Here is a 26,242-nt window from a genome sequence, read left to right as displayed (position 1 = left end):
AAATTACAGTGCATGCAATTAGCCAGACACAAAAGAATGCATTACAACTACATTGATATGAAATTCCAGAATATGTAAAACTAATCTATAGGGACGGAAAAAACCGAGCAGGGTGGATTTACTGCAAAGGGACAAATGGGAATATAATAGAGTGATGGAAATATTCTAGATTTTATTTGAGGTTGTAGTAACACATTTGAGGCGATTACACATTTGCCAAATTCAGAGAATGTACTCACAAAATGCATTTTATTCCATGTAATTATTCCTCCATTGAAACAAAATTTCTAAAAAGGACAGGTAAGCAGCATCATATAGCCACGAGCCACTATGGATACCAGCTCATCCCTTAAAATGCAGAGGGTCATCGTTCCCTATGCACACATATTAGCAATCTATAAACAAATATTCTCAGTTTTGGGTGGGGGATGGGGTGGCTCAGTTGTTAAGCATCTGCTTCAGCTCAGGTCATGGCCCCAGGGTGCTGGGATACAGCCCCGCACTGGGCTCCCTGCTCAGTGGAGAGCCTGCTTCTCTTTCTCCCTCTGCCTGCTGCTCCCCCTACTTGCGCGCACGCTCGCTCGCTCGCTCTCTCTGTGTCAAATAAATAAATAAATAAATCTTTAAAAATTAAAAAAAAAAAATTTCTCAGTTTTTGGCCCTAGTGCATGAAAAAGAGAGCATGATTTTTTAGGAAGGGTGGGAGATCCGGCAACACACACGGCATAAACACTCTCTTTTTTTAGGAGCCATCTAAGCCACGCACCTCCATTATAAATGATGCAGTTGTGCAAAATCCACTTTGCATCGGCCAGGAAAGCTTCCGTGCATCCATACATCTTCTTTTTAGCGTTCTGGAGAGAAAAGCCAAGAAGCGTAATAGCCCGTGAGTCTATACGAGCTGCAGCCAATTAACACCTGCGTCCCCACATCATTTTCTTAGCAGTCATTTGCCAAATTAATTAATGCTTTTACCCATTTCCCAAGATGCTATTATATCTGAGATCTAGAACTCCATAAAAATGAAGGCACTGAATTCATCACAGTAACCTGAAGTGTTTCCTCTGAGAGCAGCTATCATTTATCAATCAGCCCCTTTCAAGAAACCGGGATATTTTATACAGTGACATGGCTTTTATTCATTGTACCAGCCTCACAGAAGGCTTGTGACGAGGAGCGCAGTGACACACTTCCTATCATCACCATTTTACAGACAGGGATACTGAGGTCTGGGAATGTTAACGAACTTATGCAAAGTTCCAACGCTATTAAGTTGTGAAGCTAGGATTCCAACCCTGTCTTTTCTGAATGCCTTCTTTTCTTGAAAGCCATGAGGGTGCGTGCAGTCGTTCAAAGCAGGTTTTGATTCAGCATTTGGGGGTCAGCAAGAAAGACAATATAAGGTTTTATCCTCATCTGTGCTTTTCAGTACCCATATTTCGTGCCAAAATTTTGAAAATTAGTACCAGGGTGATATGCACAATCTAAAGCGTTCCAAGTGTAATTTTCAGGCTGGAATTTTAGCCTGAACTTTTAAAAGCACCTTCAGGCATTAAAGACATATCCATAACAGTAGAATAAGTTCTAGGAAGCCACATCTTTATCAGCAATCTGAAGTTTCCCAAACACTTAATTGTCCCTTTCTCCTTCCAGCCACCCTCCTTAGCACCCCAGAGAGAAAGAGAAGAGGAGGTAAGGCTCAAATCAATCAAATCACTGATTCGTAGAAGTGTGTCTTTTTCAGGTCAATTTTCAGACAATCACCAGCGAAGTAATATTTGGAGCTAATCAGCAGAATTCAACACTCCCATTACAATCCTTGGAAGAATGACACAAAGTTAAGAGATCAAGAGTTCTTCCATCCAAGTAATAATGGTGCGGAGGACAGGCAGAGAAACCATCTAACTTGAGATGGGGCACAGGAAGTGAGGAAGGGTCTTTAGTCATCTCGGTAACTGTGGCTACAATGGTGAGGTTCGTTGATAGAGGCCAACCTTTTCCAATGTACAAAGGTCCATAGGATGGAAGATGTACTCCGCATAGTCAGGGTGCTGTTCCAATGGAACAGGCTTCTGGAAGGCGTCTGTCTATAAAAGAAAAGAAAAGATGTGCACACACACGGAGACAGAGACACAAACCCATCATCACTGTGGAAAACAAAGCATTAATAGTAACAAAGTACTTTCGAAATGGAGACAACTTTTCAGACAATACAGTTCCAGTGGTTTCCACAAAGAATGACCTCGGGGAGTACTAAGCTGGTTCAGCTTCCAGTTCTGCCTCGTAATCAATAATCATGGGGGGGGTCCTTGTTTTGTTATTTGTTTCGTTTTCAAAATATATCCAAATAACAGGTCATGTCCTCTTCTATTAAGATTGACAAGAACACACCATGAGCTCCTTTAGAGGAGAACTCTGAATAAGCTTATCTATGTCCTGCAAATACCTATAAACAAAACAGACTGATGGTAAAATGTGGCCACGCCCAGAGATGACACACTTAATAAAAGTCTCCTAAGTGCCAACAGGTATTTGACTCTTGGGGAGAAAATTCAAACAGTGAGATTTTGCTCCTCCTCGAGAAGCCAAATCACCCTCAACACAGGGACCATGTCAAAGTTTTTCATCTTGCACCATGTTCTTAAGCCCCTATGTGAATCAGCTCAAAATGCAAGGACCGGTTTGTTGATGCAGGGTTTTAACTTATCAATATTTAAAAATCTACAAGATTTGGGGTGCCTAGCTGTCTCAGTCGGTGGAGCTGCAACTCTTGATGAGATCAAGAGGGGGTTGTAAGCTCAAGCCCCACATTAGGTGTAGAAGATTGCTTAAAAATAAAATCTCAAAATCTTAAAATCAGTCAATCAATCAATCAATATCTAAAACATTTAATTAAATACCAAGTGATACCCAAGCAAGGTATCTGAAAGGGCTGCCACTTGCAGTCACGAGCCCTCTTTTACCCAGAAGGAAAAATGTGGCCATTGGAAGTTACAAAGATGCTTCAATATCATCGGCAACTTTCTGCCCTGATAGATTTTGTATCAAACAATTTATGTGAGAAATTAAGGCCTTCTTCGATTTTTCTCTTCGGTTTATAATTCTACAGGGTTGACAACTCTACATGAAACTGTTCTTTTTGTAAAACAGTCCTCAGCAGATATAATTTAGCCTACGGTAAAGCAGGAAGTAATTCCTTGTCACTCAACATAAAAACAACGCTATAGTAAAAAAAAAAAAAAAAAAAGTTGTTTTTCTTTCCAGACTGAGGCTATCCACGCTTTTGCTTCCATTGACGGAGATTTTGTTACAGAGACAAATAGATTCCCAATTTAGCAACACCCAAATGGCATGCTCTGAATTTTTTTCATGGTATCAAATTTCGGAATATAATCTCAAAACAAAAGCTTGTTATTTTTTTTTTTTTTAAGAAATTAAGCCACAGTGTCTACTCAATACCCTGAGGGTTCTACAGTGTTGTATATTCCCTTGACTTAGAAAGCAGACTCTGGAGAGATTAACAAAGGGTCACCACTAGCCCATATGGTGCCTTTGTCAAAATTGGAAAGGGAAAACCCTACCCTTTAGGTTTCTCTAGATTTGTCTGTATGAAGAATCATAACATGTTGATTATATGGGCACAACATATTATTTTTACAAACAAGGTAGTTTACGGTCATCCTCCTAAAAAAAAAAAAAAAAAGGTCACAAAAAAAACTAAAACCATAATGACTATGATGGGCCTGGAACTCTGGGGAGGGTAACCACTAGGAAACAGAGCGTGTTAGCTGAATGTGACAGCCTTGCTTTCACATCTGGATTTTCTTTAAGAGGCAAAGGCTATACATCGAATCCCACCAAATTCTCACCCTTTATGGGATTCTCAATGGTTGAGTTTCACTTGGAGGCTCCATCATCAGACCCTGCTTATAAACGAACCGGGTTGTACTCCATTCTCTCACTGAAACGGGATTTTACTAACTCCAGTGGGAAGCAGCACAGAGCCTCCTTACCCGATGGGGTCTGGGTATGAGTTTTCACTTCACGACCAATCAGAATTTTAAATCCCCACCAACTTTCTACTGCATCTCATTCCCCCATTAAACTCTTTGGGGACACGGAGTGCTCACTACAGAGAATTAACTAAAGGTCATCATACTTTTATTTAATTTTTTAGGTACTTGAGCCGGGCACATAAGAAGACCCAAGGAGTCCGCACAGGTGTATTTTCCATGTATCTTACACCAAGAGGAGCTTCCTTCTTACCCCCGGCTGTTTCATTTTCTGAATGGCAAACTTGAGCAGGTAGGACAACTGTTCGATGGTGAGCATTGTCATGGCCTTACTCTGAGTCTCGATGCACTCTGCTACTGTGATCTTCTGCAAGTCAAAATCACACAAATGTTCAGTTAGAAAGAAGTTACTATCCCTGTACAAAGTTCCCTTTCCTCCTAATTTTCCAATAAGCTCATAATAAGAAGTCCTTTCCATCCAGAATGAGACTAGTTGTTTCGCTTGAGAAGGACTCCAGTCTAGCTGCCCATACACTGGATCAGTGGATAAAAACGAAGAGGCACACCAATCCACTGATATTGACCTTATCTGGAAGTGTTTTTGCTCATGAAAGTGACATAATCTGAGCAAGAGGCAGGTGGGCAGGGACCTGAAAAAGCATCGTTGATTACAACCGTGGGTTTCAACAATGGGATGTGAAAGGAAAGACCCCTGATGGTTTTAGGGTGATCTCTGCACTCAATGAATCAGTCACCTAACTTGATCCTCTTAGTGTTCTGGGCTACCTTTCAGGAAACTGACAAGGCAGTAACTCAATGACATCACTGATGGAAAAGGACCGTCTTCCCCGTAGGAAGAATCCAAGGGATGGTAGAGAACTAAACATAAACATGACTTCATTTTCTGTCATCACGATGTGAACCCACTCAGGACATTCTGGCAAACTACACAAGACGCAGAGTCTAGCTGTCTGTCTCCGTGGGAAATAAATGTCATTCTGAAAGGGAAATTCCCATCAAAGAAGAGGCCCAGAGAAATGTCTGAAACCAGACTCTGCTATGTCAATCTGGTACCATATCCCAGAGCTCCAGACTCCTTATGTAGCAGCAACACCGAAATAGCAAAGTCTGATGATGTCAGGAAACACTCTTTAACCATCTGTGTAGGGAGAGCTGAGAAAAGTTTTCTCCAATTAATCTTGATTTAGTTTCCATCCTTCATAGCTCTGGATCCTCCAAAAGGAACTTTCAGACGTGTCTGGTTGGTTGTCGAGGAAAAGGGCAACACACAAGTTGCTCAGAAGCTGCAACAGGACGTGACGCACATACCTAACTGCTTAGCTACCCGAGCCTGCGACAGCTAGCCAGGTGCCTACACTGCCAACGCACCCCTGGAAGAAATGTGGGGCCCTAACCCTTAGATGTAGAACACCTGTTTGAATTGCTGTTCGCTTCCAGGTAGCTATCCAGGGCAAACACTTTCACCTCTCCTCTATCCCTGCTCCCTTCCCTCCTGGCTGGGAGCACCTGGTTCCCATGATACAAACAAAGTGCCAGACAAGCATTTCGAGAGGTTTTTCTGCTTCAAGACTAGTCCAATCCTGACCCACGAGGCCAAGGGCAAAGTCAGCTGAAGGCTGGAGGGCAAGGTCCTTCTGCTTGATAAAAAGGGTTGTAAAGAGAAATACTCCTCCTCTTAGAGGGATTTTTGTCTAGGCACACATGATAAGAACCCCAGCAGCCATCTTATGGCCAGGGGTGGGGGCGGGGGACACACATCGCCTCAACAGTGAAACAGAAAGAGTCTGGCTGTGCACAAACTCTGGCCTGGCCCTGCCTCTGGGTTCTTTCTGCACATGACAATAAACCCCTATTGTTCCAGCCGCACCCATCAGGATCTTCACTTGCAGCAAAAGCCACTACCGTTTCTGCAAGACAGAAGGAAACAGATGAAGGCTTCAGCCCCACGCTAACTGTAGCAGAACCAGGTCGAGCTCCGCAACAAGAGGGCATCGCTGAGCGAAGGGTATCCTACACATCTCTCTGTCTCAAGCACCCCAAAGAGAACCAGCGGTCATCTTTCGCAATTTGAGGGGCAGAACACTATGAAAATGTCATCATGTCGATGTGATGTCTAATCTCTTTTCATACAGTTCTCATTTTTCTCCTTTCCCAACACAAAAGCAGTACCACAGACACCATCTCACAGCTTGCTTTTTTTTCCACAAGAAAGACATCAGAGAGAACGTTCCATTTTATGCACAGAAAGCTTCCTTGTGTGAGATCAAGCTCTAATATACCTTTGAACCCAAGTGACATTCCGCATTAAATGATGTTGCAGATGACATCATTTGCAGGATCTTGAAAAAGTGTCCTCATTGGAAGTCGCCAAGAATGGAAGACACCTCAGAATTGTGGAAACGGTAATAACTGTTTTAATAAAGGAAAACATTTAGGCTTTCCCACAAAGGAGATACTTATGTTCTTCACTAAGCCAGCGCACTTCTGCTCGGGTTCTGTACCTGCAGCCCCCTCGCCGGAAGGCAGCTCGGCTGGCTCCTCCTCTCCTGTGCACCGTTCTCAAGCCTTAATGAGGCCTTCCCGGGCCTCTTCACTTGAAAGGGAAACACCCTCCACCCGTCTTACTCCCAGTTCCTCCTCTTCGAGTCATGTTATTCAGTTTTTGTCCTCTTCTCCCGAAAAGCACGTCATGCGTGCCTCTTTTGGTTCACAGCCGGATCCCTAGCACCCAACGGGCACTCGAGAAACAGTTGTGGCACGAATGAAAGCATCAGATGACAACCACACGGAGCACACAACCCAAACTGGTCTTCTCGGCTGGGCTACCGACGGACGAGTCAACGATGCAGCAGGAGACAACATCCAAGAAGAGGAAAACAGCATGCGATCTTTTCAAAATATGTGAACTGTTAACAGTTCCTAAGTTAACTTCCGGAATGTTGATTACAGCAGAATTAGAGAAGGCTGCAGATCCCAGAGTGATCCAAAGACCCAGGAAGAATCAAAAACCAACACTCAGTGCAACTGTCTCTGCGAGAGCTGCAGTGCTCAAGCCCCTGCCAATGCCGGTCCCAAAAGGGGGTGACCAGGATAGAGCAAGTGGAAGGCAAGAAATCTTTTTTCCTGAATCTGGATTATTTGAAAATTTTTAAATGAAAAGAAGAAAGAGAAAGGAAAGGAAACGAAGCAGATAATGCATTCATCCGTCGGGAACTAACCTCACATTCAGGACAAAACCAGTCCCCCTCTGGTTCCGATGTCAGTCTCAGACACTTAGCGTGATAAACCCGGGGACAGAGCTCACAGCAAAGGACTTGGCCTTCCCGGTGACAAACCCAGCAGTAGAAATCATTCCGTCCATCCTGCGGTACAACATCAACAGGGTCTGTGGTGAGTGGCTGCTTCATATAGTAAAACGGACCATGTCTTAGTTCTGACTGAAATGTAGGCAAGAAAGACAGGTTTGGTTTCAAAACAAATGTGCATTCTCAAAAGGAATTTGAACAAACACATCAAGAACAACAAAAGAACATCACAGCATCCCACACATTCCTTAAATAGTTATCTTGGGTTACTCTACTAAATACAGAGTTTACAGGTCATTAGCTACTAATAATTTTTGCTCTTCTACTCTTCCCCTCTCTCTTCTATTTTCAGAAGCCATTGATTGAAAAGCTGGTGTCTTAAGAGTTAACAGGCTCCCCTAGCAGAATAATTACAATGGCTACAACCCAGGCATACCCAGGTTCAAATTTTAGCTCTACCAGATGCACGACGACCCTGGGCAAATCTCAACCTCTCAGCTTCAACTTTCTCATCTGTAAAATGGGGATGATAATACCTAATACCATGGTATTCGGTTTGGGATTCAACGGGATGATAAAACGTATGCATTTAACTGGGCTGCTAAATTAGTAATTAGGAGATCAACAAATGGAAGTCTAAACAAAGCCAACACAACTATGGCAATTTGCCCAGGGATTCTTTCAACAGCAGGCTATGGGGGAACAGATCAACTGGATTTGAGTCACCAAAAGAAATGGCCATTCTTTTTTTAAATACCCCAACATATAAAGAATGTGAGCCAACCAGAGGCTTCCTGAAGCCACGATTCTTCAACACAGTAGGTCCTCATAGTTGCAGAGATGCCAGATCTCCTATTCAGAACCACCAATAGCACAAAGATGACACAAGTGGCCACTTCATGGGAATCAAAACCCCTTCCTACTCCAGAATATCAAGAAAAATGTTTCCCTAATGATACATTATAGACTCCAGCAAAGCCACATTCCAAACACATAAGATCACTCAGAAGAAACTGCTCAGGAAAATGTCTATGGGAAATGGGTAACAAATACAGTATTTAAGAAGTACTATAAGAAATTGTGGGAGTAGGGCACCTGGGTGGCTCAGTCGGTTAAGGGACCCACTCTTGATTTCAGCTCAGGTCATGATCTCAGCATCATGGGATCGAGTCCCACATCGGGATCCACGCTCAGCGTGGAGTCTGCTTGAGATTCTCTATCCCCCACCCCCTCTGCCCCTCCCACCTCTCTCAAAAATATAAATAAACAAATTTAAAAAAAAAAAGAAAAAGAAATTAGTTAAGTAATTAATTAATTCTGGGGGCAACTGCGCAGCTCAGTTGGTTAAGCATACGATTCTTGATTTCAGCTCAGGTTTTGATCTCAGGGTTGTGAGTTCAAGTCCCACAAGAGGCTCCATGCTGAACGTGGAGCCTACTTAAAAAAAAGAAAGGAGAAGAGAAGAGAAGAGAAGAGAAGAAAAGAGAAGAGAAGAGAAGAGAAAATTCTGGTGGTAAGTATCAAAATGACCCAGTAACTGGCTGTGCGACCTTAGGAAAGCTACTCAACCCACTTTGAGCCTTGATACCACGGATAATAGCTCAGCCACAACCACAGTACCTATCACTGACAGTAAGCTTTTTCTCCTGTCATGTCCTTCAGCAAAACATTACAGTTTCCTCCACAAAGATCTCATATGTTGGTTAAAGCTGCATAATTTTTTTTGATACTATGAATGGGATCTTTATTCTATTTTCTAAGTAGTTATTGTTGGTACACAGAAATGTTAGATTTTTTTAATCCTGACCTCCTACACAGGCCATTCTAATCGTTTATTCATTAAAAACATCTGCTCTAAGCAACATCAGTTTTGTCTGTTCATCTCTAGTATTTTTACACTCCTTTTCTTTTCCCCTTATTTTAATAGGGCCCTTATTTTATCCTGGGACCCCCAGGATAATGGGGAAGAGTGGTCAAGATTACAAGCAGTCATGTCTCGTTCCTGGTTTTTATTATGAGGTGTTAAGGCTCTCGAAATGCCTGCTATTTCTACACTTTTTATCAAGCCTCCCAAATTGCTTCCTTAGCGGTTCTTGTTAATCTATCCTTCAAAGCCTCCCTACTCCCATTTCTACTAAGAAAACAACTGAGACTTTTTTTTTTTTTTTAAGATTTTATTCATTTATTTGACAGAGAGAGAGAGCACAAGCAGACAGAGTGGCAGACAGAGGGAGAGGGAGAAGCAGGCTGTGCACTGATGCAGGGCTCCATCCCAGGACCATGGAATCATGGACCTGAGCCGAAGGCAGACACTTAACCGACTGAGCCACCCAGGCGCCCCAACAACTAAGACTTTTAAGGGGAACTGCATAATCCTTGAGCCCAGTTATTTCCCTGGTTCAGTTCAGATACAGGGCTCTATACATAGTTTCCAGAGAATACAATCATTACCATTTTCCCTCCATGTTAAGTGCTCAACATACTCTCATACACACCATCTTCATTTTATCCTCACAAACCCCCAGAGAGGTACTCAGCATAGACACCACTAGCCTCACTTGACAGATGAGAAAACTAGGTTAAGACAACCCAGCTTTCTCTCCCCGCGATGCCATGTATGAGACAATCCTGGGTGAGGAGAGACTCTAATGATGAAGTGATCCCCTCAGAGAACATTCTCTGTGGGTCAAAATAACTTCTGTTTCATGCAAAGAGCTGAAAAGGGGGGTGGGGGAATCTGAAAATTAGGAAAACAACTAGAAACACCACAGAAGGGGACATGAAAGGAAAACATCTGGCCTCTCACCCTCACACTACTGTCGTTCAGGGCAGAAATTTCTCTGTGGGACGGAGCTGTCCTGTTCATTATAGGATGTGTGGTAGCATCCGTGGCTAGATGCCCAGAGCCCCCCCCCCCCAATCCAAAACTATAATGATCAAAAATGTCTCCAGATATCACCAAACATCCATGGGGGGCAAAACTGCCCTTGGTTGAGAACCACTGATGTAGAGGGTCCGCTGTCTGCCTAGGAAATGCTTTTTTGCATGTGGGGCAGGAGAGGGTGTGAAGGGAGGCTTTAAGGAGGGAGCAGAGGGAGGAGAAGGAAGAGGACAAAAAAGAAGAGGGAGGTGAGGTGTGGAAGGAGGAGAAGATCCTCCTATGGAAAGATAAGCCTCACATACCAAGCAAGAAGGAACTATTTCTAACCTGAGTGAGGTCTTCCAGAATGTTTTTGCGGCTTCTGCAACATGGCAGTGAACCATACTTCAGCGCCTGACTTCCTGTCAGCAAGTTAATAATAGGACAGGAAGAGTCAATCTAAACGAAACTGGAAGAATCGAACAGTCCAGCTAATCTCCCTAACTGGCAACCCAGGTCCTTCCTGTCAAAGAGAAAGCCGTACGGCCAACACTTCTGAAGTTAAGCTCCGTTCCCCCCATGTCCTTGCCCCTACCCCACACCTGGCTGGGAATGGGTGTTCCTAGGGGGGAGTCATGAGGGGTGCATGCCAGGCTGCTCCAAACTCTCTTCGGGATATTCCCTCTTTCCTGAAGCAGCAGCGGTTGCTGCTGAGAACTGGGTGCCTGGTCACCTCCGTATCAATCAGGTATCTGCCTTATCTGCCACGTGTTAAGTGTTTCCTGTTCCATAAAAATAGTCTGATAACAAATATGGAACATTTAAAAAAGGAAAAGCAAATCATTCCAGGTAAAATGAGTTATGATTTTCTCCGCCCTGTGTATAAGGTGTGTTACCAGCCTGCTAGTAAGACAAACAGGTTGCAACCTGTTGTTATTATAGGACAAGTGCAGGCTGTGTGAGAAAATGTTCTTATTTCCCTGCTCTTCCATAGGCTGACTGAACAAGAGAACAGGCTCATTCACTCACTTCTCTAATACCTCAGTATTACACCAACAGCCAAGAAACTTCTTCTCTAAAGAGTTCTATAAGGACCAGAAATAGGGGCACCTGGGTGGCTCAGTTTGTTAAGCGTCTGCCTTCGGCTCAGGTCATGATCCCAGGATCCCAGGGTCCTGGGATCAAGCCCCATGTTGGGCTCCCTGCCCAGCAGGGAGTCTGCTTCTCCCTCTATCCACTTACATTCTCTGTCTCTCAAATAAATAAATAAAATCTTAAAAAAAAAAAAGACAGTAAATAGCTGAGGGCTTTGCAGGTCATGTGGTCTCTATTACAAGGACTCAAGTCAGCCACCGTAGCAAAAAAGCAACCATAGACAATATGTAAATGAATGAATGTGGCTGTGTGCCAATAAAACTTTATTTACAAAATAGGCTTTGAGCAGCATCTGGTTCACAGGCTGTAGCTAGCTGACACCTGGTCTACATAAAGCAGAAAATGGGTGGTCTGGCTATGTGTGAGCACAGGGTACATGTGTGAGAAACTGGGGGACCGCAAACTCAAATTCTTACATGGAGCACAGAGGTAACATGCATGAATGAAACCAGTCCTTGTTCCAGCTTTTGTTGTTCTCCATTTAAAGCACAAACACTGCAAAACATGTCTCTGCTCTAAGAAAAACTGCCCAGCCCTGGAGTGTGAGGAATGTCACTGGCATTCAGCCTGGACACTGGCGAGACAACAGGGAAAGGCAGAACTGGGCCCATCTTAAGGGGCAGCCCCGGCTCAGCTCCATCGATCAAGACAGCTAGGCAGATACACACTCCCTGTGCTGCCTGAGCTCAGGGAGAAGCCAGCAAGCCTACAACCCTCTGAACTATCCCCATTGTTAATACACTGCCCCAGCCAACAAGGGACTTCTGAGAATATTTTTAAGTTTTTAAGACAATGCATGAGCCCAACAAAATAAGTCTAGCTCACCCATTTATGATATGTATCTACCCTATATTCAGAGGCAGTGAAGGGGAGCCCCATGATTCCTTTACCATACTTAATCAAAGGTATACCAATGGCCACCAAATCTGTTAGCAGATTATTTCTCAATCCTTCCGTGAAAGGGGGGGGGGGAGCCCTACCAAAAGGAGTCTTCTAATCAAATGTCCCAAGAACTAAAAATTAGACTAGTATTTTTCAGTAAAGGCCCTAATGTCATTTGAGGGAAGATACTTCTTGGGTCATCTACTGCAGGGTATTTGGCAACCTAACCTTCCACAAAATGCCAGGGGCATCCTTCCAGGCTTTGCGATGTCTCCCCCCACCCCAATTACAAGAAAAAGCACCTCCATGTTTTCAAACCTTTCCTACAGGGTGAAACCATTAGACCAAAAGGCTATAATAAAAATTATAGGGGTGGCTGGGTGGCTCAGTCAGTTAAGCATCTGCTTTTGGCTCTGGTTATGATCTCGGGGGCCTGGAATCAAGTCCTACATTGGGCTCCTTGCTCGGCAGGAAACCTCCCTCTGCCTCTGTCTGCCCCTCCCCCTGCTTGTGGTCTCTCTCTGTCAAATAAATAAATAAATTCTTTAAAAAAAAAAAAAGTAATGACAAGCCTTAAGTACTTCTTTCCCGAAAAAAGAAGTGTTTTAAAGTTCCTCTTACAACTCCCCTAAAATTACTGAATTGCTAATACATGAAAAATGGGTGAAATAAGGCCCAACCTTAAAAATTCAACCCCCATCTCCACTTCGTAATAAAAATTCTACCAAAAATGGAAAAATATGGGGGGTTTTTTTTGTTTGTTTTTATAAGGCAAGAAAAGCTTTCTTTTTTTGAACACAAAAAAGAAATTAAAGAAAATGAGAGGAAGGGGAGAAGAATCCTTATATATGCCAAAAGTCAAAGGCATCTGAACCCTGAAAGAGCCAGAGGCAGAAGGAATGAGCCAAGCAGGCAGGGTGGGACACTGGGGAGGGGTGGGGAGTGTGGAAAAATAAGAGCACAGAGGCCCTCTGTTTAAAGGGGAAGGCTCTACTCCACTCCAGCTGTTGCTGGATTTTTTTAGTTTTTATAAGAACCCAAAAATACAAGTTGTTATTTGAAATCTCATGATCTTCAAATGCTGGTGACTAGGAAATTATATTACTGGTAAAACCCAGCACTTGCAGACCTACAATTTGCTTGTAATTCCATAATTTTGTAATGCTATAAAATTCTAAAAGAAAGAAAGAGGAAAGGGAAAGTGTCCAGAGGAATTTTTTAAAGGGATTTAAGTTCCCCTTAAGGAAAAACAGATTGTTACGGGAGGGAGGCTGCCGCTACTATGCAGATATTTTATGCTAGAATGAATTATGGGGTCAAGGGTCAGGAATGTCATTTCTTTGCAGTTAAGCCCATTTCTCCTCTGCCAACTTCTAACTGTTCGGCCCCAGGGAGTTTTAGGGCTGAAAAACAAACCTACAATCAACCTTCTGATGTTTCCAGCCCAAACCCCTATTTTACAAGGTAACTCAATCTCAAAGACGGGCAAGCAACTGACAGGGTCCCACAGTGAGTCTCCCAGACGCAGTGGGGCTAGGAAGAGCCAGATCTCTAAGTTAGAACCGCATTCCCCTGTGCACTGAGCCCCTAAACTCTTCTATCAATACTGAAGATAACAGATTATTCAGGACTGTAATCACGCCCCTTGTCCAGCCCCTTCGAGTCTCCTCTTTTCCACACCCAGCATGGGCTGTGTTTTCATGAGGTGACAGCAGCCGCCAGGCACTGGCCCCCTTCTGAGGCTGCTAGTCCAAAAGGGGACACGGACTGACAAACGTGTCACTGTGGTCACGGGCCATAAGTGTTGCAGAAATGGTCCTAACACATGGATGGGGAAGGGAGAGAAGAAAATGCATGGACTACCCAAGCTGATCAGCTTCCAGAAAGAGAGGTACAAGCCAGTTCCTTAAAAGACAAGTAGGAACTCAAAATGTGTGATGCGTGTGCACACACACAGGCAGAGGCCGAAGCAGAAGGCTTTCTGCACAGAGGGGACACTGCCTCATCCCTTCCTGGTAGGAGAGGGTTTGCCTAGCAAGTTAAATTACTAGCGAAGTTAGGGTTTGGGGATTATCTGTGGCCCTCCTGTTTCTTTCTTTTTTTTCTTTCTTTCTTTTTTTTTAAGAGAGAATCTCTCATAGGATCCACACCCAGTGCCGAGCCCGAGGCAGGGTTCGACCTCAGGACACTGAGATCATAACCTGAGCCAAAAATCAAGAGTCGGATGCTCAACCCACTGAGCACCCAGGTGCCCCTTTGTGTTTCTTAGTCTTCACTGCCAGAAGCTATGGGATGGCTCTGGGTGACGTGGATGTGTTGTCAGTGCTTCAAGACAGGCAGCCCTAAGCTCAAATGCGATTTCTGCTTCGCTCTGAGGCCTTAAAGAGACACCTTAACCTCTCTGAACCTCTGTGTTTTCATCTGTAAAATGGACACAATTACAGCCCATTCCCACAGGGTTATCACACACATGAACACAGAAAATTGCCTTACAACAGGAAGTGGCACATGGTCAACCAATGGCTCTCAGTATTACTATCACCAGTACTGTCCTATATGCGTCTCAATCTCCCTAGAAATTTACTTAGGACCCGTGTGTTTCTTCTCTATTAACAGGATTCCCAACTCATTAGACCTGCGCCATTCAACACAGTAGCTATAAGCCACAGGCAGTCACTTGAATTAAAATTAAATTAAAAATTCGGTTCCTCCAAGAAACAGACTCTTAACTACAGAGAAGAAACTGCTGGTGGCCAGAGGGGAGGTGGGCGGGGAGAATGGGGTGGGAATGAAGTCGAGGGCACTTACTGTGATGAGTATGGGGTGTTGTAGGGAAGTGTTGAATCACTATACTGTACACCCGAAACTAACATTACACTGCATGTTAACTCACTGAAATTTAGGGGCGCCTGGGTGGCGCAGTCGTTAAGCGTCTGCCTTCGGCTCAGGGCGTGATCCCGGTGTTCTGGGATCGAGCCCCACATCAGGCTGCTCCGCTTGGAGCCTGCATCTTCCTCTCCCACTGCCCCTGCTTGTGTTCCCTCTCTCACTGGCTATCTCTCTCTGTCAAATAAATAAATAAAATCTTAAAAAAAAAAAAAAAACTAACTGAAATTTAAATAAAAACTTAAAAAAAAAAAATGTGGTTTAAAAAAAAAAACAAACAGTCCCTGGGTCACATTTGCCATTTGCAGGCGTTCAATGGCCACATGTGGCTTGTGGCTATTATACCAAACAGCACAGATCTAGAACATTTCTATAGCTGACGTTTCATTATTTCACACATAGTTGGTGTGATTATTTCACTTAGTGTCGAGCCTGCCTTAATTTTTATTATGACTGACATCACGTAGCTCAGTTCATCACCACGACCCTGTGAAATCAGCCGTGATACTACTACTCCCGTTTCAGTGGATGAGCAAACTAGGCACAAAGAGGTTAACTTGCCCACAGCCACACAGCAAAGGCAGAGCTGGCATCTCACTATATAATTTTGAGAATGGAAATAGATTAGTGTGCAGAAACGCACCCCTCTCCCAGCTCTGGGCATTTAACCGTTGCTAGGTTTCTTCCCATGAACGCGACAACCTTGTTTTATTCAACCTCCAATCCCCAGGGCCCGCTTCGGCACTCCGTAATGCACACGATAGATGAACGCATCCCGAGGAATCCCTACTGAAATGCTAGCAGAACCACCGGGGCATCTTGTTTCCTCCAATGCTAGGAGATCTGACCTCATGGCCCACTGAAGCATCTCTCATTTTTTTTAATCAGAAGAGTATCTAGCCTTCATCAGAGAATTTTAAAGCTAGGTCTCTTAAGATCTAAGATGGCTAATGGATAGTCCTATCTAGTTGATAGGTCTTGGCTGCAGAAGGAGCATGGGGTCTAGAAAAGACTCCTGTTGCCCCAGGGTCGATGCACAATGAGACAAAAGGGTGACCAATTACCAAAGAGGACAATGGGCAACGGGCAGAGACAGCAGCTGTGTTACCACAGACCTAAACCTGTTATTTTACAGATGAGAAAGCTGAGACCAGGAGAGGGCCTGCCTCAGCCCCGCAAACACTCCAGGCAGAACTCAGCACCATCCTACTGGCACGGCCTAGCAGGAAAAACTCCTCAGGCCACACGGAGAAACAGCCCTAGAGTGTAAGAAAGACATCCAAGGAAACTCCCCAAATCCTACAGCAAAGTATCTTCAGCTCATCTGGGTCACTGCCCTGTCCCCAAAACAGATCTAAAAAGCCTCTGGAAATTTCTACACAGACCCATTTTGAGCTGCCCTTCTTGTCCTATGCAAATGACAGCTGGAGCAAGGCAGTTGGCTAAAATGCCAAGAGCACGGGCTGTCAGAAACACCCGAAAAACTACAGTGCTGCTCACTACAGCCTTTGTCCTGCTGGTGTGGACGCCATTCCCAGCGGCCCTTTACCTGCTCCTTATTGTTATTGTTCAGTAAGCCGGGTTTCTTTTTCTTTTTAATGGGGCTTGTGGATGAGTCCTGTGGCGAGTGGCCATTGGAAGAATGCGGAGGGCTGGGGAACTTTCTTTTCTGGGCTGTTCTCTCTGTGGAGCCAGGATCTGAAAGAGACACACAGGACCACATATTTTAAAGCAGTCAGGGAGGCTGAGGCCCCCCAGGGAGGGGGTGTGTGGGACACAAGGCACGCTACCCCCAGGCCCAATGCCACCGTAGCGTTCATTCGTCCTCCTGGAATACACTCACCCTTTCCGTTCGGTTAATGGTCTCAAAGGTCAGACACTCTTTCTTAAGCCATTTTTGTTAAAATTTTAATTCACTGCCAGAATATAAAAATTGAGACACTTCACATAATCACCTAGACTTCTGGCTTCTCTTATAAACAAACAAAATAAAACACACACACATCAGGGCCTGCATGGCCTTATGGACTGATCTGTATACCAACCAGTGAGCTACTTTTCGTTGGAAACGTGCTCTTCATTTTGTCAAAATCACCACCCTTCTCTACTGTGTCCCTGTTGACCAGGTCAGGACCCAGCTGCCCTAAGCTGTGTCACACAGACACCAGTACCATCCACATCCCAAAATAATTCTTCTCTATACCCACGCCTGATGGCAACAGCCAGGAAACGAGGACAGACAGACCAGCAAGGCCACACACTTCCAGAAGTCGAAGGCACACATACTTCTTCGTGGAAGATGACAGCATTCACTGTGTTGTGCTTGTCTGTGACTCTCCTCCAAAGGGACAGACACAAATGACATTCTCCCTGATTCTCACCAGACACGCCAGCCCCCCACCCTGGCTGATTCCTCCCTTCCCATTTCAACTCTCCCAGCATCTCATTTAAACACAGACACTTCCACCAACAACCCGTCTTCACCTGCAAGGCCTTGGGTCCATTCCATGCCCGCTGGCTGTCTCATTAGTCGGGACGAAATAAGGACCCAGGGTTGCGCACCTTACATGCTGAGAAAGAAGTTACGGGCACGAGGAAAGACAGCTACGTGAGAGCACAGGGGGTAGGGTAGGATGTGGAATCCAGAAGGACGACGATCCCCAAAGCAAACCTGACGCCGCCGCCTCCTCCAGTTTTCACTTGCGGGCAAGCCCCAGCACGCGGGGTGCGCCGTGCGTCACCGACCTCCGTGTGTGGACAGGGGCCACTGGGGCAGATGAACACGGCCGGTACGGGCGCAGGCGAGGCCTCCTAGGGGCTTTCTTCCGCCTGAAAGAGCATCTTCCAAGCAGGCTCATTAAAGGAGACCGTGAACGCCTTCTGCCAAAGCTGAGCCACAGGATGGAAGGCTCCAGTCTCACCGGGCAACTTCCGTAAAGGCCGAACGAACATTCCGGGGGCTGCACCGACACACAGCCCTGAGAGGAAAGTAAATGCTAACCACGGGCCCCGTGAGGGAGCTCAGACCCCCTGAGTTCGGAGGATCATCCCAGACTTCAAAAGGGAGGGCCAGACAGCCCAAAGGGATGGCCCAGAGGCACACCACAGCCAGTTAGCAGGAAAACTCACGGCAAGGTGCAGCCTGGGACTGGCGTTCCCCTAGAGAGAACCTCCTCTCTCTCATGCCCAGAAGAGATCCTTACCCCACTCCGCCCTCATCCGTGAAAACTCGCCTCCTCCACCTAGAAACACACGCTACAGGGAGCAAAGCACCGCATGATGATTCAAATGAGGCACTGGGTGCTGTGCCTACACCTGGAAATGGCTACAACGTCCACACATCAAGGCCTGGTCTAATAACATACCATAGCCATACAGTCCAATATTTTTTTATTTTATCTTTTTACGTAATCTCCACGCCCAACGTGGGGCTTGAACTCACAACCCCGAGATCAAGAGCCACATGCTCTACCAACGGAGCCTATCAGGCGCCCCCCCCTTACAGTGGAATATTCCACAGACATTAAGAATAAGGAGGCACCTCTATGCAAACAGATGCATGACTTTCTACACGCGTCTGCATCGGGTTAAAAGAGCAACACGTCTCTGGCACCATTAACAGACTGACACACACACTCCAAAAACGATGCTTGAAATCTTAAGTTCGCACAAGCCTAGAACATTCCCAGATGAACACAAAACTACTACAGAGCTCTCAACTGGGACCAACGGCTAACTCGGGGAGGAAAACATGCAGGAGCGGGGGAGGGATTATTTTTCACTGTGTACCCTCGTGTCCTTTAGTGATCATGAGCAAAGACTACTTTATCAAAATAAGTTTAAAGTGAGGTATTTAGGAGGTTCCATGGCACATAAGAAAGCTGCAGGTGCAAGCCAAAGCCAGTAATGAGCAAATGACGAAGGCCTGACTCAGGATAAACAATGTCACCAGATGGACAAAGTTGGCACTGATCGTCACAAGCTTGGGGACCACAGTCTGGGATTTGTTCAACGTGGAGCTGATAAACCCAAATAACCCTGCTCAAGAGTTGGAGCGTATGTGTTTAAGAAAGGTGTTTTGGGGGCGCCTGGGTGGCTCAGTCGTTAAGCATCTGCCTTCCGCTCGGGGCGTGGTCCCGGCGTTCTGGGATTGAGCCCCGCATGGGGCTCCTCCGCTGGGAGCCTGCTTCTTCCTCTCCCACTCCCTCTGCTTGTGTTCCCTCTCTCGCTGTCTCTCTGTCAAATAAATAAATAAAATCTTTAAAAAAAAAGAAAGAAAGAAAGAAAGAAAGAAAGAAAGAAAGAAAGAAAGAAAGAAAGAAAGAAAGAAAGAAAGGTGTTTTGCTTGGGGCCCCTGTGTGCCTCAGCTGCCTAAGCGTCCAGACTCTTGATCTCAGCTCAGGTCTTGATCTCAGGGTCATGAGTTCAAGGCCCACGCTGGACTCCACGCTGGGTAGTGGAGCCTATTAAAAACAGATAAAAAATAAAAAAACAGAAAGGTGTTTGGGGGCCCCAAGGAGATGGATCCCAGAAGAAATGGCACCTCGGCCAGCCCCAAATTGAAAGCAACTGGGCAAAGCTTTTGGTATTTGGTATGTTTTGTTTCATTTGTGGGTAGATTTTTTTTTAATTTTATTTATTTATTTATTTTAAAGATTTATTTATCTGAGAGAGAGCGAGCACTGCGGGGGTGGGGGGCAAAGGGAGACAGCACCCCAAGCAGACTCCACGCTGAGTGTGGAGCGTGACATGGGGCTCGATGTGGGACTCAAAATGGGGCTCGATCTCATGACCCAGAGATCACGACCCAATCTGAAATCAAGAGTCAGACACCCAACCGAGCCACCCAGGCGCCCCTGTGGGTAGGTTTTTAAAGAAGAAAGTACATGAGCAAAGACACATCAGCAGAAAAGTTAGGGGCACATTCAGGACAAAAACAAGTCGTGTGTTTCCATGTTTGTTAACGGAGCACACTGGATTTTGGAAGGGACAGCTTTCCTCATTGCAAGGACCACCTGCGCACCCTCCCACTCACTGCCAGCAGTACTCCCAAACACACGGACAACAAAAAGCACCCCCACATACTTCCCAAACACTCACAGACGGGTGGTACCAGCCTCCTGAAGAATCACTAGAACATGAAAACGTGGTAGATGATCAACACGCCCAGCCAAATCTCAGCCAGCCTTTAGGAGCCAGAAAGGGCACCAGCCGCTCCTTGGGCAGTCTAAGTTACCCACCTGTGGCTGACATGCCCTGGGATGATGGATCCCTAAGAGTAGTCCCCACACTAGCAGCAGTGGCACCTGGGAATTTATAAGAAATGCACATTCTCAGGCCCCACACCAGAGCTACAAATCAGACACTCCAGAGGAGAGCCTGGACATCTCTGGTTTAAGGAGCCCTCCCAAGAATTCCGGTGCACAATGGTTTCAGATGCTCTAGGAACGTGTGTTTGGGGGATGGAATTGAAGTTCTCAAGTGTAGTGAGTCCCGTTCCACACTGGTAAGCCCATCTCCTCTCTTGCCCCACCACCACCTATGGGCTTGGTCTGGGGCCGAGGAAACAGAAGCCAAGCAAGCAGGCAAGGCAAGAGAATAAAGACAGCTAAATAGGAGAAGACGCCAGGCCAGCCTCTCTACTTGTCAGGCTCCATCTGCAAAATGGGAGCAGGGAGAAAGGGACCAGACCAGAACTTCTCACGTGGAGTCTGTGAAAGTGCTTCAGGGACCCACGAACCACATGCTACCGGTTCTGTACAAGGACGCAACTTCCTGGGAAGAGGGCCACGCCTACTCTACCGTCCCAAGGGCATCAACACCACCAAAGGTTAAAACTAAAGAACTAGAGGATCTTAAGGTCCCTTTTAAAGGTTGAAATTCGTTAATTCCGGGGAAAGAGGGGAGAAATACACACATAAGCAGTTTAAGCCAGAGACAGAGCTCTGCGCAAGCCCAATAGGAAACCAAAGGGGAAACCAGGGTCCGACTCAGTGAGGAGGGATCCGACTGAAGGTTGCCCGTACCTAAGAGAACCCCAACCTTCTAATCTCAGCAAACCACAAAACCCCAATTCTGTTCTTGGCTACAAATACACCGATGCCCTCCAGAGTTAATGAGAAATCGGCGGCTGCGTCCAAGGGGCAGGAGTCGAACAGGATCCAAGCAACAGACACATCTGTCAAAGGCAGAGGCTTTCAGGGAGGCTCTTAAGGAGAAAAGCGAGAAATACCAACTGGATTCACAGTCCTTCGGAAGTATGAGGGAGCAGGTCAGCATTTGGACTTAAAAACCTACCCACTCCTAGGCCTCGGGTGGTGACAGAATGGTGGGTGTGGGCTTTGCTGTAGTCATGGCAACAAAGCCGCCTGTGTAGGACCTTTTCCAGAAAGCTGAGTCAAGTGTTTTTTTTCCTTCTTTAATGATTTAATTCTGACGAGGATTTATTGCTAAACGCATCTCATCTATAAACTTGGAAGGATGACAAACAGCCACCGTAGACTGAATCACCAAGGAAATGGCTCACCCTTGATCTGAAAGTCCTTTCTGTGAGGTAGCAGGGCCTGTGATTCCACTACTGCACTGGCCCACCAGCAGCCCTCTGCCTCCTACCCCCTCGCCCCCAAAATAAGTCTGGTTCTGAAGGAGTTAACGTGGGCGAGGGAGGACAGCTCCTCCAGGCAAAGGACAGAGCGGTGACTCAGGAGAACAGCTTGGCATGGAGCAGGAAACAGCAGAACTTTCCCCTCCTGTGACATTTCAGTGAAATCTTAATAATATGGGAAGGCCTACTGGGCATTAGGAACCAAGCATGTGATGAGATCCTTCTCCAACCTGTGTCTTGTGAACTGCCAGAAATAATCCCACTCGGCCCCTTCTAGATGTCCTCTGACCTAAGGGACATGGAACTTCAAGATAACCCAGCCTCTTAGCTTTCCTGAGCCACGAGTATTAACGGCTGAGGCTTTCTCTTAGTACATGCAACGTAGGGGGCCTTGTTCAAAATGCCTGTGGTGTACTTCCCTCTAAGTCACTTGCCCAAGATGACCCAAGTGGCTGGGCTGGGATCTGAACCCAGGCGATGTGACCAGGAGGCTCCCACGTGGCCTCACCCAGGGGAGAGGCTGTCCTCAGCTCTGTGGCAAGATGGCCTCTTCACACAGGGTCTGTTTACGAGCACACTCTCATGTGGCCTTCTTCCCTCACAACTCCAGATGGTGGCCTGGGGGTTGGCGGGGTGCTATATTCCCCAGGAAGCACATTCCCCTCCCAGTGGTGGCACCAGAACGAGGCCCAGGCCAGCTGACAGGCTGGGGGCAGGGGGCCTGCATGGTCATTTCCTCTCCCCCCACATCCCTCTCCCCCACACCGCCCCCCTTCCAATCTCCACCCAGGCCTGCCAGACTCAGCCACGGCAGGCACCCCCACCCCCACCCACATCCGGCACCTGAGTCACGGCCTTTGACATTCTCCAGAGTCTGGGAAATGACACACCATGACAGGGAATTGTCTCCTCGGGAGAGGGAAAGGGCCCCAGCTGAACGGCCAGGCACTTCCCCAGGAGGATCGCCCTGTGACGTGTTTCTGTGGGTGTTACATGTCCTTCCGGATGTGGACAGAGAGCCTGCAGGGCCTGAATGAAGAGAAACCCACTCAACAAGCGAACGGGCATCGTGGGCCACAAAGGAGATGGACAGTCTCACGCAACGTGGGACCAGCTGGCCACCCCGCACGGAAGCTGGAGCGCACATTCTGATAAACCGGGTCACAGATGACACAAGCAGGGCACCACAGCGGTTAGGAGCTCTGCAGCTGCCCAGCAGTGCAGCTCCAGGCAGCTACCTAACCTCTCTGTGCCTCTGGCCTTCTGTAGGATGGAGATCAGGGTACACTGAGGAGTTACAAAGGATTAAATGAGTTCAGTCACGGGAAGCTCTCAGCATAATGCCCGCAAAGAGTAAGAGCTCCATAAATGATAGATGTTTTTTCAAACCAACAATTATCCCTCCTCCTCCTCCTCTTCCTCCTCCTTCCCCACCCCTCCGTTGCAAAATCAGGCCTAGTGTTCTCAGAAGAGCCTGTTAAGGCCAGAGTTATGGAAACGCCAGTGGGCCTGTGTAACGTGGAGACCAGACCGAGCCCAGGACACGACTTCTGCATTTCAATCAGACTGTGAGCAGTCCGGCCTGCCTCCCGTAACTGCGAAGGCAGGGTCAGCAGCAGAGGCCTGCGCCCGCTCGGGCTCCGAGGGCCATCGCAGACAGCACTCCCGGTCACTGCCAGCCCTCTCCAGAGTCTACATCATCTCGACGTGGTGCCCAAAGACACAGAGCAGGTACCCACACAGGCCGCCCTCTCCAGGAGTCGGAGGGCCCTCTTCTGCCAGTAAGTACATCATCATAAAACCAGAACCTGGAATTTCCTTCAGGCCCAGAGCAGAAATGAGAAATGGGGAGCAAAGAATGAGGACAAGAAGGGGACAGCACTTTCCTTCCAGCAGATAATACCCAAGCCACGAGGAACACAGGAGCGAAAAGAAATAATCCTGTCACTCGTGGAACGTCTAGAACCGCACCCCCCCAAAGACAGGCTGCAGCCTGCCCGAGGGGCCTGCAGAAAAGCCAGGCTTCTCCAAGGCCTCCCTGCCTGAGAATGTGAACTTCTCACCCGGACCAGGAAAAGGAGGGCTGGCATGGAAATGAGACCGTGGAACAAAAGGGTCATTCTCAACTTGGGGGAGATGTCACTGTAGCAAGGATCCCGAGCACCTCGGAGGCAAAACGAACAAGGGACAGGTAACCCTGGGAAGGGGCGCTTACCTGCCATTGAGAAAGCTCTGCTGCTCAGAGGGCCTCCCCTCTCTTTGAAAGAGAACTGAGGCTCTCCCACGGCAGACATTCCTGCTTCCGGATCCTCGGCAGCCTCTCCCAGGGGGAGGAGGAAGAAGCAAAGAGGACAGGCTAAGAGTCACCACTTACCAGGCCAGCCCCTGTCTTGTACGCACGAGGTGGCCCGGCGCGAGAAGGTCACCCTCACCTCTCTGCAGTCAGGCAGTCTGAGGCAGGGGACGTGCCTTCATGTCCCCAGGCTCTCGGCTCTAATTTATCACCGTTGACAGCCAGCAGCTCGGCTAAGCTAAGAGTCCTCAGTGCTCTGCACCGAAGAGCCATTTACTTCACCGGATGGGAATAAACGCAACAAACTGCCGTTGTCCCGCCGGCTGGAGCGAGAAGTCCAGAAGGGAGTGTGGTGGTTTGCAATGTAAAGAGGTGTTTGGGGCTTTTTTTTTTTTAATAATTTTCAAATTAACTTTACTTCTCACATGCCTCTCCTAAAACTGAGAAAGCCATCCTCCCACGACCCGGCATCCGCGTATTTCTCCCTCTTTCGATCCCCTCCCTGAAAATCGGGCAGACGTGGTGATTAAACAGCACATTCATATGTAAAAGGTGAACCTCCAAACTCTACCCGCAGGACTGAAATTGCCGCCATCCAGGGAAAAGAGGCTGATTTACAAATGAATTCCCTGTGTTGCCCTCAACAACTAGAGGCAATTGCAACCACCCAGCCCCTTCTCCCCCTCTGCTGGGATGAGGCCTTCTGGAAAACCGACAACATCTCAACAGGAATTTCCTGGTTCAAGAATGCCAAGCTCTTTCACATTTCACAGAGCAGGGGGAGGCAGGGCCCAGCCTCAGGCCAGAAACCACTGCACCCCACCCACCCCCTCAGCAGGCCCAGGCCCAAAAGGCTGCATGCGTCCAACGTGTGTACATATTTGAGGCCCTTAACTCTGCCAAGTCACCACAAAGAAAGTGTGGAGTAACCGGTTGCCTTTGGCCTTTGCTACGTAGCCAGCCACAGGGAGGGCTCCCGGAGGAGCTGGTTCCGGTGGCGGAAACCGTTTGCATTATTTATCCAGGCTGCGCAGGGTGCCACCCCCTGGCCCAGCTCAGGTTCTAGAAAGCTCAGGTGCTGGTGGGTGGCTTTCAAATGGCGGCGGGGAACGGCAGCCATCAGAGAGCCAACTCAGAAATAAAAAGGAGACTCTGCCCGCAGCAGCTGATGCGGAAAAGCGGGCTGAGAGAGGAGAAGGGAAATGAAGAGGCTCAGATGAAGAAAGGGGTGCCGCTGGTAACCTGGCAGCGCTCCCCACATGCCCTGGGAGTGGGACTGGCCTCTTGGAAAGTTACCTCAATGAAGACAGGGAAAGTGCTAAGACACCGAGGAAAAGGGGACGGGCCCTCAACCGTCAGGTCACTGTGGTCCTTTGACGCAGCAAGGATTTCAGCCCCACGTGTTGCCCATATTACCCTGGTCAAAAGGATGCTTAACATGGCCTGGGTATCAGTGAGGGATTCTAACAACGTGTCCTGCGTGACCCACCCCCCGCCCCAGGTCCCCCAGCTCAGGAGTGCACAGGACAGCTTGCTGGCACGCTTCAATGTCAGCATGGGGAGGCTGAAATGCAAAAAATCATCATGCAGCCATAAAATGGAACGAAGAAGAAATCTCATCTTTATGTACTGGCATGGAACAAAATCTAAGTGAAAAAAGGCCAGAAATAGACCTGAGTGAAAGAAACTGGGGCTGTGTAGGCTCTGGGTTTGCAAAGGCCTGGAGGAACACCCAGGAAATCAGGAGACGCTGGATTCCTCTTTCGGTTCTTTCTGACCATGTTCACGTACTGAACTATCTAAAATATTTTTAAGTGGCTATGAAAAAATGGAACTCCCACTCCATGCCAGGTGCCACATCTGCATCCCCGGCACCCAGCACACGGGAGCAGCTCAGGACATGCTCCCAGCATTCATCAGGAGCCACTTGGAGGGGGCTCGGGTGCTCAGAACAGCGGAAAGCAATGGTTCTCACCAGGTCTCCCCAGGAGACACTTGGCAATGTCAGGAAACATTTCTGGTTATCACAACTAGAAAAAGAAATGAGTCGTTCCTGGCATCTAGTGGGTGGGAGCCAGGGATGCTGCTGAGCACAGGACAGCCCCACAACAGAGAACGATCAGGCCCAAAATGTCAAAAATGCCGGGGTTTTGAGAAACCCAAGTGTCAAGAAGCTTCCAGTGAGGTGCCAGGCAAGTCCAACCTTGTGTAAATATACCACCC

The 26,242-nt window shown here is 47.1% G+C and overlaps 1 protein-coding gene across 23 annotated transcripts in view; it reads right to left on the bottom strand.

Annotated features, from left to right (window-relative positions):
• Positions 1–26,242, bottom strand: part of ZMYND8 (zinc finger MYND-type containing 8) — a 122,122-nt gene that overhangs the window by 66,902 nt on the left and 28,978 nt on the right. For 12 of the 23 annotated variants that reach the window (XM_045804744.2, XM_045804740.2, XM_045804746.2 and 9 more), the window contains 5 exons: positions 16,672–16,820; positions 7,253–7,471; positions 4,267–4,380; positions 1,995–2,087; positions 767–854 (listed from right to left, as the gene is read on the bottom strand). In XM_045804744.2, the coding sequence (XP_045660700.1) occupies positions 767–854; positions 1,995–2,087; positions 4,267–4,380; positions 7,253–7,471; positions 16,672–16,820 (663 nt within the window). Of the gene's footprint in view, positions 1–766; positions 855–1,994; positions 2,088–4,266; positions 4,381–7,252; positions 7,472–16,671; positions 16,821–22,569; positions 23,128–23,941; positions 25,506–26,242 lie in introns of those variants that run through there. The other 11 variants (XM_045804747.2, XM_045804753.2, XM_045804752.2 and 8 more) reach the window with 8 other exon arrangements.

Source organism: Ursus americanus, chromosome 22 (assembly GCF_024610735.1).
Source record: "Ursus americanus isolate L20-20 chromosome 22, mUrsAme1.1.p, whole genome shotgun sequence".
In the NCBI taxonomy this organism is placed as follows: Eukaryota; Metazoa; Chordata; class Mammalia; order Carnivora; family Ursidae; genus Ursus; species Ursus americanus.
The sequence above is the reverse complement of the archived record's forward strand: the minus strand, read 5'-3'. Positions and strand labels throughout refer to the sequence as shown.